The sequence below is a fragment of the Teleopsis dalmanni genome, chromosome 1 (genome assembly GCF_002237135.1).
Source record: "Teleopsis dalmanni isolate 2A chromosome 1, ASM223713v2, whole genome shotgun sequence".
NCBI classification, from domain to species: domain Eukaryota; kingdom Metazoa; phylum Arthropoda; class Insecta; order Diptera; family Diopsidae; genus Teleopsis; species Teleopsis dalmanni.
Genome location: NC_051846.1, coordinates 93,665,570 through 93,678,362, shown reverse-complemented (window position 1 = coordinate 93,678,362; position 12,793 = coordinate 93,665,570). Strand labels below are relative to the sequence as shown.

Sequence of the window (12,793 nt, the reverse complement as noted above, 5' to 3'; positions counted from 1 at the left end):
AAAAATCGGCAATACGACCAGCTTCACGTAAACCACTCAAAAATGCGCCATGTACGGTTGCAGGATAGTTTCGTATGGTATGTTCTCCAGCAAAAAATAATTTAGGTAACCCTTGCTTTTCCGATGATTGTGAGGTACTCGTTTTACTAGAATCGGATGGAATAATTGGTGCTGCCAAAAGATCGTAATCGCTGCCAGATGAACCAGTGGCTACAAAACTATAAGAACCTCTCGCCCATGGGTCAGCGCGCCATCGTGTGACAATCGATTCTTTTGGCTGAGGAACTGCTCCATTCCCGTATATGCATTTTAAAACAGCAATAGCTCGTCCTACGATAACATCGTCTGAAACGTTTTCCATAATATGCGTTGATCGTCCAGCTACTAGAGCAAGCAATATTGGATTTTGAGGAGTACTCCAGAAAAGGAACAGCTCACCTATTTAAAATTAATAGAAAAAATATAATTAGAATTATGGAATTAAAACTAGCCTATTGAAATTTGATACTGTCTAGTAAAGACATTAAAATAATATTTTCCTTAAACATTTTAGATAAGCTTTATTTTGCACGTATTTTGGGCACTTTCTGTTCATCGCAATCCAACATATCATGCCCACCGAAGACTACGATCCTATTAGTACTGCATTTTAAATACTTCATGCGCGACTTTTTATGGACACAATGACTCTTGTGAACACCTTATAGGCGTAAGTTTTACACATTATAAAATCCATACTTTAAAATAGCAAACCTTATTCAGCATGTCAATAAAACAGTACTGCTAAACCAGGAGTTTGAAGTGAATAGCTCTATATTAATAATTTCTAAATTAATTATGAATATGTCGAAAACTTTTATCTTATGGCGTTGTCAATTAGTAAATTTGAATTTTCTATCGATAAATCTATTTAAAATATTCGCTTTAGCCCCACCGTACACATTGTTCAAGGTAGTTAAACGTCTTCTAAAAGAAAATCCTCTTCAAATCATACGTTTAAAAGATTGATTGTTATAAAAATCCTAAAAATAAATTGTCAGGCTGTAAATTTATTTTCACGCTCCGTGCACCTTTCTTTACGTAAATCGTCTTATGCGAATCACTAACGTTGAGTTTGCAGGCTCTCTTATATGTACACAGTATAAAACATTTCATGAAAAATAATGTAGGTACAATATAAATTACTGCACAATTTTTTTGGCTAACTTGAAATATGAACCAAAATTTAGAAGTGTTTCATAACTATTGAAAGATAGATAGATAGACAATTTTGAAAAATTACATCTATAGTTGTATTTAAATTAAAAAAAAAGCTATAAATTAAAGAAATTACTTCCTTTGCAAACTTTTTTTCCGCATATTCATTATACCACAAATATATATATAATTTTATTAATTTTTACAAAACACAAACTTATTTCATATTTTGAATAAGAAAATGGCACAATCAGCAACATGAACTCTATCAACGTCAGTGATTACTTCACCTTCTATCTGGTAGAATGACTAGTAATTTCTTATCCCGTCGTTAAACAAAATCCCATTCTTTACATTAAGGAATAAAAGAAAGAACGATCATTTTAAACGTTTTCAGCCAGTAATCGTGAGTTTATGCTTCTCTCAACTTATGTGTAAATGTACTTATATCATCATGCAGAGCATCCGACTTAGTGCGTCTACGTGCTTCATTTGCGATTCCGACCGATGTTCAACTCTATACATATTTAGAATATGAGCTAGTCTCCATATTAAATCCGTTGTTATATTTTTTTTTTGCCTTAGTCAATTTTTTATTTTATTTAGAATATAACCTAGTTCCTATTTTAAATCAATTATTATCTTTTTTCCTTATTCGATTGTTTATTTAGAATATAAAGCGCTCCTACAGTAAGTTAGACATAAGTTATTTTTTATCTGTAAAAAAATTGAAAATACACGAATGAGTTTTTTGCGTCTTGCTATGATTGGCAGCATATACATTGAACATATAGCTTGTTACATTTGCCATCGACTTTAAAATGATATTCTAAATATTGCAGCCAATTCAGCAAATATTAATTCTTTTAAATGGGTTCACCACTTAACTAAGTAAGAGTGGCTTATTAAAGTCCACAGAGGAGCTCTAGTTTCAAATTTACTTAAAATAAATGCTAAATTTTTCTGGTTTTCTGGTTCTTCTATAAGAAATCTTTTATTAATATTATGCTTTGAAACAAGTTACCTACTGCCCTTTTGAACAATAATACTCCAATTAACAATTTCATTTACTACATAAACTTCGTATGAAATAATATGTCTTTTTCGATATAATTTGATTTAAAGTGAATAATTTTAAAAACACATTAAGAATATTACCCATTTTAAATTCAAATAGTTAACAGTTCGTGTGTTGGTTTAAACAAAAAATTTATTGATCTATATGCACACAAAAAAAAAAAATATTACCCAAAAATTACTGAATGCGGATGTTTGACAGGATACAAAACTGTTATATAGGTTGAATATTTAAACTAATTTTTTAAAAAATAACTTTTATAATACAGCATATAATATAAAAATCTATAACCAATAAAACGTACCTCGACTTTCTGTAGTACTTCCCACGTGACCAAACAAATTTGTACTAGGATCCCAAAATATGCGATCGAAGCACAGTACGACCTTATTTAAATTGCCAAATCCCAAACGCTGTATTGCTTGTTGTTTCCATTCAGGCAAGGGTGGCTCGAAAGAAACCATATTCGCTTGAACATTCATACCTCCACTTACAGCTAGCTTCAACACTCCCAGCGTCAACGTACAAAGAACTATATCACCCTTATATGTATGAGTGGAATTATTTGCTTTTGTATTTTCAGCGATTATTTCAACACCTGATGAAGAATATTTAATTGTTTTTACTGCTGTGTTCATACGTATATCCAAGCTTTCTGTAAGTGCAATAGGAACACATGAATAACCATTTCGTACGGTAGTGTGCATGCCAACAAATTCATAATCATCATCTTGATCCCAATGCTTAAGTGAAAGATTATTAAGAGGAGTAGCATTAGCAAACTCTAAATTAGCAAAGTGCCAATCAAGAATCTGACGATCTTCTGGTGAAAGGTACACCTGACTAATATACGAAATAGTGAGTGAAAATTAATATTATATATACTATATATTTTATGAATATAGTACCTTGGTGGGTTAGATTCTATTTCATTGAGTTTAGAAACTAGCAACATTTCTTTTTCAATAAGTTCTTCATAGGTATTAAAAGCTTTAATCCACTGTTGGTATAAAGATCGTATCTCAAATTCCTGACTTGTCCAAATATTGTCAGATTCATTTTTTCGTGGCTGACGAGTATTAATAAGACTTTCATAACTTTCTTTAGTAGCTTTAATAAAAGATTGTATGTCCAATATTTTAGATTGATTTTCAATAATCTCCTGCTGAATGTCTTTAATTTTGACTAAATGTTTGAATTGCTTTTTTTTAACTGCTTTTTCTTGCAATGATATAACCCATTCTAACGCCTGTCCAAGAGATACAGGATTGTTACCAGCATAGTTATAATCAAGATGATGTGATATATAGCTTACAGATTCTAAAAGTCTATTAAATTCTCGCTCGATCTAAAATACTTGCATTTTACAATTATAATTATAATGTTTATATTATACCATCACATCCTTATCTTTGGGAACAGGTTTTCCTCCAGCATCAAATAAGGGGCAAAATTGACGTATATGTATCATATCCAAGTTAATTTGTTTGCTTATAATAGAAATTGGATTGCCATAAACTCCAGTTACAACCATTGCTCCTAAATCGGCAATATAATTATTTTTGCGAAAAGTAGATATGCGCCCACCAACCCGGTCACGAGCTTCTAAAACCGTTACATCCATTCCAAATTGTTGTAACTGCTTTGCAGCTGCTAGACCGGATATTCCAGCTCCAATCACTATTACTTTTTTATATTTTTTCAACGGTAGAGGGCGCAATCTTTGAAAAATACCAAAGTTTATGTAGCTGTTTCTCTCTAAATATGAATGAATACGTTTTACCAAGTTAGCATCACTATCAAAGGGGGATTCTAAGGTTTGTAATGCTCTCTCATAGGTCAATTCCCTTTTTGGATTATCTATCCACATTTTTAGAATACGGTTGCGTACATTAAGAAATATTAGTTGTGCAACTTGCCCAGTTTTTACTATATCGGGAAAAGCGGATGATTCACCTGAAACCATTTTATGGGGTGTTAATCGTGATTGAAAGGCTGCACCATCAATTCCACTAAAGAAATCATGATATTTGTCAATCGGCTGCGCTTCTTGAGAATCATTACTATCTTTCTGTATTAACATGCGCATATTATCAGATTTACGGGGTTTAAATTCGGACCGAGCTGACACTGTAGGGTTAGTCTTATCAGTTTGTTCTGTATTGGAGTTAGGCTTGTAGTAATCAACCTAGAGAATTTGATATAAAATTATTTCATACATTATATTTTATTTTTTACCTTGGGTCTTATCCGTCTGCTCGTACGGCGTTCATCTGAATTTGTCGGAGCATCATTTGAGTCGTCATCATATTTCACTTTACCACTGACATATGTTCCAGACGGTGGTTTTTCTTTTGATAGCTCCTCTGCATCAGAATCGTCGCTAATTAACGTTACACATTCAATGTGTTCCGTGCTTGACATACTTTTATTATTCTTATATGAAGAAGTTCAATAATAACACAAATAATTTATTTGTGTTTAATACATAAGTCTCAGAGATATACAGTATCAACAATATATTTGTACACAATTGACAGTCGTTGGGCTACCATTCACAAAATTTGAAACATGAACTACGTTATCGTCACATTCAACTTCACCTGAGTCAAGATAGCAACGACGCTGCGAGGACTAAACCGGAATTAGAACACAAAATTTTTCTAAGATTATGAATTTGTCAAAATTAATTAAATTTAAACCTTCTCACCAAATAAAAAATATTTGATGAGAAAGTTTCTTTTATTTGGGATATATCTTATAATTGTTTGTCGTATAATAGCCAAGAAATACAAAAAAAAAATTTTTTTAAAAATAACTGAATTTTTTTATTTAAAAAATTTTTCAAAAACAACCAAGGAGGGTACGACGCCCACGAATATTCACCTAAAAGCAAAGCAAGCTTTTAATTAAAATCATACACTTAGAATTTATGCAAAATCGTGTCAATTTAATATCAAAATTACTTAAATGTCAACCAAATTAAAAAACCAAAAATTGAAAATGTTGAAAAATATATCACAAAATATAATTTTAAGACCTTCATAACATGTTTTACTTATATCAAAAACAATTTATAAAATAGAGCATTTCTTTTAGCTTACTCTATTATAATCATTATAAACTAGTGTGCAAAAGAGAAACTACAATGGCATAACATTTTTTTTTTAAAGACAAGAAAATTCCCTTCAAAAAACTAAAAATCGTAAAAATCGTGCACATAGTTTTTTCACATAATTTCTCAAAAATTGTCCAATTTTTACCAAAAATCCAATTATTTGAAAAAAAAACTTGCACATTCGCAGCGCCTCAAGTAACCTCAAGGCAAAGAATCTAGAGTACAAAGAAGTGCCACGCTCATACAAACGAAATACTCACTTTATTTTGCTGGTGGAATTAATATAAATCCACCCAACCTCATGCAACAATGTTCGATCGAGTCACAACTGGTATGATGTTCAGTTTAAACTCATTGCAACCCACAATTGTTTTTATACGCCTGTTTCTTTTGCCTTTCTTGTTTTTATTTGTCTATTTTATTAATATACATTGATTAGTAGCGAAGTGAATGGTAAAGAAATCCCTGAAACAATTTTTCCATGTACTTTGTTGCTTTATCTTCTTGTACTGGAAAGGCCCATATCATAGGAGTAAAGAGTAATATACATAATATATTATATTTTTATTGCAAAAAATGATGCACTACAAAAACTATTATGTATGTACAAATGTGATATTGGAGACATTAAGTCTGCAGTACATAAATATGTATGTTTTTATTGCACATTTGTGCATATATTTTACCTCAAATGGAACTACTTCTTAATAGTTTGAAATTTTGGTAACTTTTTGTAATTATTTTAAAAAATATTTGCAAGATTCATATAAAACTGTTTGAAAAGTATTTTAGAGAAAATAAAAATATTAGAAATGTAAGAAAAATTATAATGAAAATATGTGTAGAAATCACTAAAACCACTAATAATGCCTCCTGGTTTGAGGAAACGCATGAATGCTATTTACACCGGATTGAAATGTTAAAATTGGTGATTACGATATTGCTTCCGAAACATTGCACATGGACAACATTTAAAAATAAAGCTTCATAGAATGGAAAAAATCAGATTTGAGAAATAAATAAATTTGTAATATGTTTTTACACTACAATTCATAACAATATCAAACAGGTAATTTTGTTTCATATGCTATTAAATTTAAAAACTTATCAAATGTACACAATTTTGACTTCGTCACTGAAATGCTATTTGATCGCTTGAACATTTTACAGCGAACCAACATACAAACATGTATATAATGTAATACAGAGGGTTGCATGTATGATTGAATACGTATGCAGTCGGGCTTTTGTCAGCCTTACTTGACTCACATATAGGTTTGAACTGAACATCATACCAGTTGTGACTCGATCGAACATTGTTGCATGAGGTTGGGTGGATTTATTATAAATCCACCAGCAAAATAAAGTGGGTATTTCGTTTGTATGAGCGTGGCACTTCTTTGTACTCTAGATTCTTTGCTCAAGGTATAGTTACTGCTGTTTCATTATATATAACCTTATAGTTGCTTTATAGCATTGACAGACGAGCGCACTAAACTATCATTAAGCAGCCTTAAATGATCATTTTGAAAATACCCTGACAGACGGTATAAATTATCATAAAGAAGATGCTGTAAGGAAAATCTCATCCTCTTCCGTCCATGCGTGGTGGTTGAGTTTCTTAATTTCAGTCATCTGAATTAAAAGAAATATAAAATATATAAAAAAATATAAAATATATAAAAATATAACGAGTACTTACATTTAGGGCCATGTTATGCAGAGTGCCTCGGGCACGGCATGAGTGCAATTGTTATTCTTTTCAATGCAAATTTTAAATTTGAGAATGAGAAAAAATTCAGTATAGCCGTTCAAGCTCCGGCATGAGAGCCGGCGTATTTGTGCCCCGGCACTAAGGCAAAACAGTGCTGTGTAGTAATAAAATTTAGAATTTGCGCCTTTTAGAAGCAAATTACTACAACTTTAATACATTTTGGAGAAAACATGGCAGTAAGCAACATTGCCTTTTTTTATAAATCGCTAATAATATAATTATTATACTTTCCAGTTTCAAAGAAAGACGTAAATACTTTTAATTACTGTTAACAATTATTGTCAGATAATGTAATAATAAATTAACATTATTACAGCCTCTATGAGTTTTTTCATGCTAGTTATTTTTGGTGGCAAATTGAAAGTGAGCATATCTAAATTTCCTTTTAAATTTAGGCACAACCAAAAGGTATCAAAACATTGTAAAAATACGAAATTGGCAATACTGATGTGACACTTTGCATAACATGCATTTTCGGCATAGCCCGAAAGAGCGTAATTTGCCGTGCCCGAGACACTCTGCATAACATGGCCCTTACCAATGTTTCCAAATTTGTTTTGTTTACATTTTGACAATCAAATAGCTTGAAATTTGTTCCATTTTTTATTTCGTTTCACTTGCATATGCAGCATTACCATTTCTAAAAACCTAAATGATGAATAAATTGGGTTAAATTCGATCATTTAAAAACCATAAATAATCATTTAAAACTGCTAAATGAGCAAATAAATTATAATTTAGCCCCTAAATGATAATTTAGCTCCCGTTTGTCAATGCTATTACTATATAATAACAAATAAAATGAAACAATGCACTTTTTGAAAAACACGTGTTTTGGTTTTACGTGTTTATTTCTCAATCAACACAACAATAATGGTCACAAAAACACAAAAACGTTAAGAATGTTGTTCTTTGTTGTCAATTTCATAAACTACCGACTGTTGGCATTTTAGCAACAGATTGCCATGCCAACGCAATAAATTATAAATGACACTCACAGCCACTTCATTCCCCCCCAAGTGACCTAATGCAACTACTTTGGAACGATACCTTCTTCAAGCTTGAGAACGTTTTCTTAGATCGGTTTATGCCTGAATTTGAAGTATTTACTTCAAATGCTGATTTTAGTCTCTCTATTGATATTGACTTTTGTTCACCATTGACATCGATTTTAAGTACTCTGTCATTCATTCTTTCCTTAACTGTGTGTGGCCCGGAATACGGTGGTTCGAGTGGTTTTTTAACGCCATCAAGTCTTAAAATTATGTGTGAGCATTTGTGTAAATATTTAAACATTAAAATTCATTAAGGTTGAGCTTGCAGATACCCTCATTCGGCTTGTCACCAAGCTAAAATACCTTGGTATTGTGCTATCCTCCCTGCCCATGTTAACTATGCTATCCGCAATTTGCGGTTTAAGCATACTAAATTAAAAATGCTCTTCGTTGGCTTTCCTTATTTGGTCTGCAATCTATTCCGTCCAGATAGAAAGAATCCGTTTTTTTGGAGCCTAAGCTCCTTCGCGATTGCCCCAATTACAAACGTAAGCCTAACGAGAAGCTCTTTTCCAATTTCGTCCTTCTAGGCTCAGCCAAAATTACTAGCATTGACGAGTACCTCCTCTCACTTGCTCGAAGGTATCACACGTGGCTGCTCAACCTCCTGCCTGACACCTCAACCCCTAGCACCTTCCCTGCGAACCTTCCCTGAATCTCGATGAGTGGAACTCTGATTCCTCTATCATCCCTCTTTTCAACAGTGGCTCTCGTCCTCTTCACTAATATCCAATTGCCCTACTTTACGCTCACGATTTCTGGCTTAGATGAACCTAGTCCGCTAGGTTTCAAGCCTCTTGCTCAAATCTCGCCCTCTGGACTACTATAATGAGGTTACATTTGCTGCACGCGGCTGCAATCTTCGGTATTCATTCCTTAGAGGTGGTTTTAGTGGGTTCAAGTCTGAAACTGTGGCTTTCGATGCTTTCCACCTACTGCAAAACTGTGCGTGTATTTGTTGTTGTGTATAGCACTCTCGCGCAATCTGCATTTCGTGACTTTGCAAGACAGAATGAATACCCCTATTTTGCTTAGGCAAAACTATAAAGAAAAAACTCTAATATAAGAACAAATGCATACATAGCTCCAAGTTCATGCATACCAAGGGAGCCAAACACGAAGTAAAGCTTTTTGTCGTTAATTTGAAAGATTGTTTGTTTTTGTGATTTTTTTGCTTAAAATATTTGATTGGCTTCGGGTATATGTAAGGCCCAAATTCTTTCAATTTTTTTAAATTTCATTTGTGATAAAATTTAATACTGACCTCATTAAAACATATGCCTATTACATGGTGAGTAAGCACTAACAGTAGCACAATCGTGATTGTTTTTTGTGTAAATCCTATTAATATGATTGGTAGTGAGGACATTGATGCGCATTACAGGCGCAATGATATGATGAGGTATATTATAAAACACCATGTTGTTGTTTTTTTTTTAACAGTAAGTGGAAGCATCGAAAGCCACCGTGTGAGACTTGAACCCACTAAACCACCTCTTAGGAATGAATGGAGAAGATATCCACAACATAGTGGTATTTATACCAAAAAATGGTAATAGACCAAGTGATGACGCTAAATCGTATAGACCGATTAGTCTCTCATCCTTCCTCCTGAAAACTATGGAAAGACTCATAGATATCTATATTCGTACAGAATTGTCTAAAAGTCAACCTCTTCACAAAACTCAATTCGCTTATTCCAAAGGGAATCTACCGAATTGGCCTTACATAATTTGGTCAGAAAAATTGAAAAGGCCCACAAAAACAAAGAAATTGCACTTTGTGCATTTCTGGATATTGAAGGAGCGTTCGACAATACGAGTTATGGCTTGATCTCGAATGCCTTAACTAACAGAAATGTTGATTTTAATGTTATTTCCTGGATTTAGGCTGTAGCTGTTCATATTCTAAATAATCACAGTAAACTGGATTATTATTTAAGTATATTGACAACATTAAAACTTGTAAAATAGAAAAAAGAAAATTTTATTCGAAGAAGAATTTTCAGTTTTCTGATAAAGAAAATAAGTAGACTCAATAAATCATTTTGAAATTTAAATATAGTCTCTGTATTTCAATTACGTTAACGTACAGAAACCCGCTATATATTGGTGACCCCGACGTGATTTGAAAACGCAACACAAGCATGCCGGTGACACATTCAGATGATTAATCTGGATTCAGGTCATCACAATAAATTTTTCTGTGAATTAAGCAGCACAACTTACACCCACTTTGATACGGCGCGGCCGCCAACGAGGCATGAGGCCAGCCTACAGATCAAAGTTAATTTCTCAAGCTGACGACTTCATCAAATCTCATCAACGCTCTCCACTCTCAATCACTTTGACACGGCGCGGCCGCCAACGAGGCATACGGCCAGCCTGCACGTCAAAGTTTTTTAAATCCTGCCAGCAAACGACTGATGAAGAAGTTAAAAAGCTTCTCAACGGAGACTCCAGCTTGCAAATCAAGTCCTTTACCTTACCAAACTCTGATGTATCAGTGTATTGTGACATTTCTACCGGGAACGTTCGTCCGGTCTTGACGAAGCATTTTCGCAAAATCGCTTTTGACTCGATCCACAACCTTTGTCACTCAAATGGTAAAAGAACTCACAAATTATTAGCAGAAAAGTTCATTTGGCCTAATATGAAGAAAGATTGTGCTATTTGGGCCAAATCCTGCATTGCTTGTCAAAAAAGCAAAATTCACCGTCACAACAAGGTACCTATTCAGCAGTATCTACCTGCTTCGTCTCGTTTCGCCCACGTCAACATGGACATTGTCGGACCACTACCATGCTGTAAAGGTTTTCGTTACTGTTTGACAATGATCGATCGTTTCTCACGCTGGTCCGAGGTTTGTCCATTGCAGGATATTTCTGCTGAAAATGTAGCTTTCGCATTCTATTCCACCTGGATTGCAAGATTTGGCGTTCCATTACGTGTAACCACAGATCAGGGACGACAATTTGAATGCTATTTGTTTAAAGAGCTGTCTAAGCTTCTTGGTATTCAGCACTTACGTACCACAGCTTATCACCCTGCTTCTAATGGAATTATTGAAAGATTTCACAGATCTTTGAAAGCAGCCATTAAGTGTTATCAAAATGACAACTGGGTTGAAATATTACCTCTCATCCTTCTAGGATTTAGAGTTGTAGTGAAAGAAGATATTAACGCATGTCATTCACAACTGGTTTATGGCGTTGGCTTACGTTTACCTGGGGAATTCATTTCGGAAGTTAATCGCGACGTCTCAAACCCTCAGGCAGAATTTGTAGCTAAACTAAAAAGATTTATGAACGACTTAAGACCTACTCAAACTGCTCATCATTCTAGTGGAAAGGTTTTTATTGAAAAAGATCTTTATTCCTCGGATCAGGTTTTCGTCAGAAATTCCATGATTTGTAAACCATTGCAGGCTCCATACGAAGGTCCATTCACTGTTCTTAAGCGTTTCGATAAATATTTTGTCGTGGATGTTAAGGGAAGGAAAGTGAATATCTCGGTGGATCGCCTCAAAGCAGCCTTCAGTGAACAATATTTTAAGGAACAAGAAGTTAAGCCTTTAGTCACTGACAAGAACGATCATAAGATATACACTTCGCGTTATGGTCGCAAGGTTTTTTTTCGGAAGGGGGAATAATGTAGCTGTTCATATTCTAAATAATCACAGTAAACTGAATTATTATTTAAGTATATTGACAACATTAAAACTTGTAAAATAGAAAAAAGAAAATTTTATTCGAAGAAGAATTTTCAGTTTTCTGATAAAGAAAATAAGTAGACTCAATAAATCATTTTGAAATTTAAATATAGTCTCTGTATTTCAATTACGTTAACGTACAGAAACCCGCTATAAGGCGATGCTTCAAAACAGAAAAATTACATCAACCTTAGGTAGAACATCTGTAGCTGTTGAGGCCGCAAAAGGTTGCCCACAGGGTGGAGTACTGTCTCCTTTGCTCTGGTCAGTGGTTGTTGATGAACTTTTAATCTTATTGGAGAATATTGTGACGCCATTGGGTATGCAGACAATCTAGTCATAATAGTATCTTGAAAGCATGGTAGCAGTCTATCAGAGATTTTGGTAGGACACCTTCGACGCATTTTAACGTGGTGCGAAGGTGAGGGTCTCTCCATAAATCCGGTTAAAACTGTTGTTGTGCCTTTCACACTCAAACGTATACTAGACATAGGTCCCGTACGTTTAGGAAACACTATTATTTCTCTCTCCAGTGAAACAAAGTACCTAGGTGTTGTCCTAGATGGTAAACTCACTTGGAGTTCACACTTAAATACAGTATATAACAAAGCATTAAGGGCTTTATGGACAACACGGTCCTGTATAGGTAAAACTTGGGGCCTAAATCCAAAGATTATATTTTGGATATATCAGGCAGTAGTACGTCCTATCATGACATATGGTTGCCTGGTTTGGTGGCAAAAGGTCACACAAGCTGGATCTATTGCTGTTTGCACGAAGCTCCAGAGATTAGCGTGTCTCTTAATGACTGGTGCTATGAGGGCAAGTTCAATTGCAGCACTTGAGGCTATATTTGGATT

At 33.9% G+C, this 12,793-nt stretch overlaps 1 protein-coding gene across 1 annotated transcript in view; it reads right to left on the bottom strand.

The window, feature by feature from the left end:
- LOC119672920 (possible lysine-specific histone demethylase 1) overlaps nt 1-4,938 on the bottom strand; it is a 5,218-nt gene extending 280 nt beyond the window's left edge. The window contains exons 1-5 of the mRNA XM_038084087.1: nt 4,514-4,938; nt 3,672-4,463; nt 3,184-3,623; nt 2,580-3,118; nt 1-438 (exon numbers count right to left, since the gene is read on the bottom strand). The exon at nt 1-438 is cut by the window's left edge and continues 280 nt beyond it. Coding sequence (XP_037940015.1) covers nt 1-438; nt 2,580-3,118; nt 3,184-3,623; nt 3,672-4,463; nt 4,514-4,699 — 2,395 coding nt within the window. The 5' untranslated portion in view covers nt 4,700-4,938. The remainder of the gene's footprint in view (nt 439-2,579; nt 3,119-3,183; nt 3,624-3,671; nt 4,464-4,513) is intronic.
- Nucleotides 4,939-12,793: the final 7,855 nt, after the last annotated feature.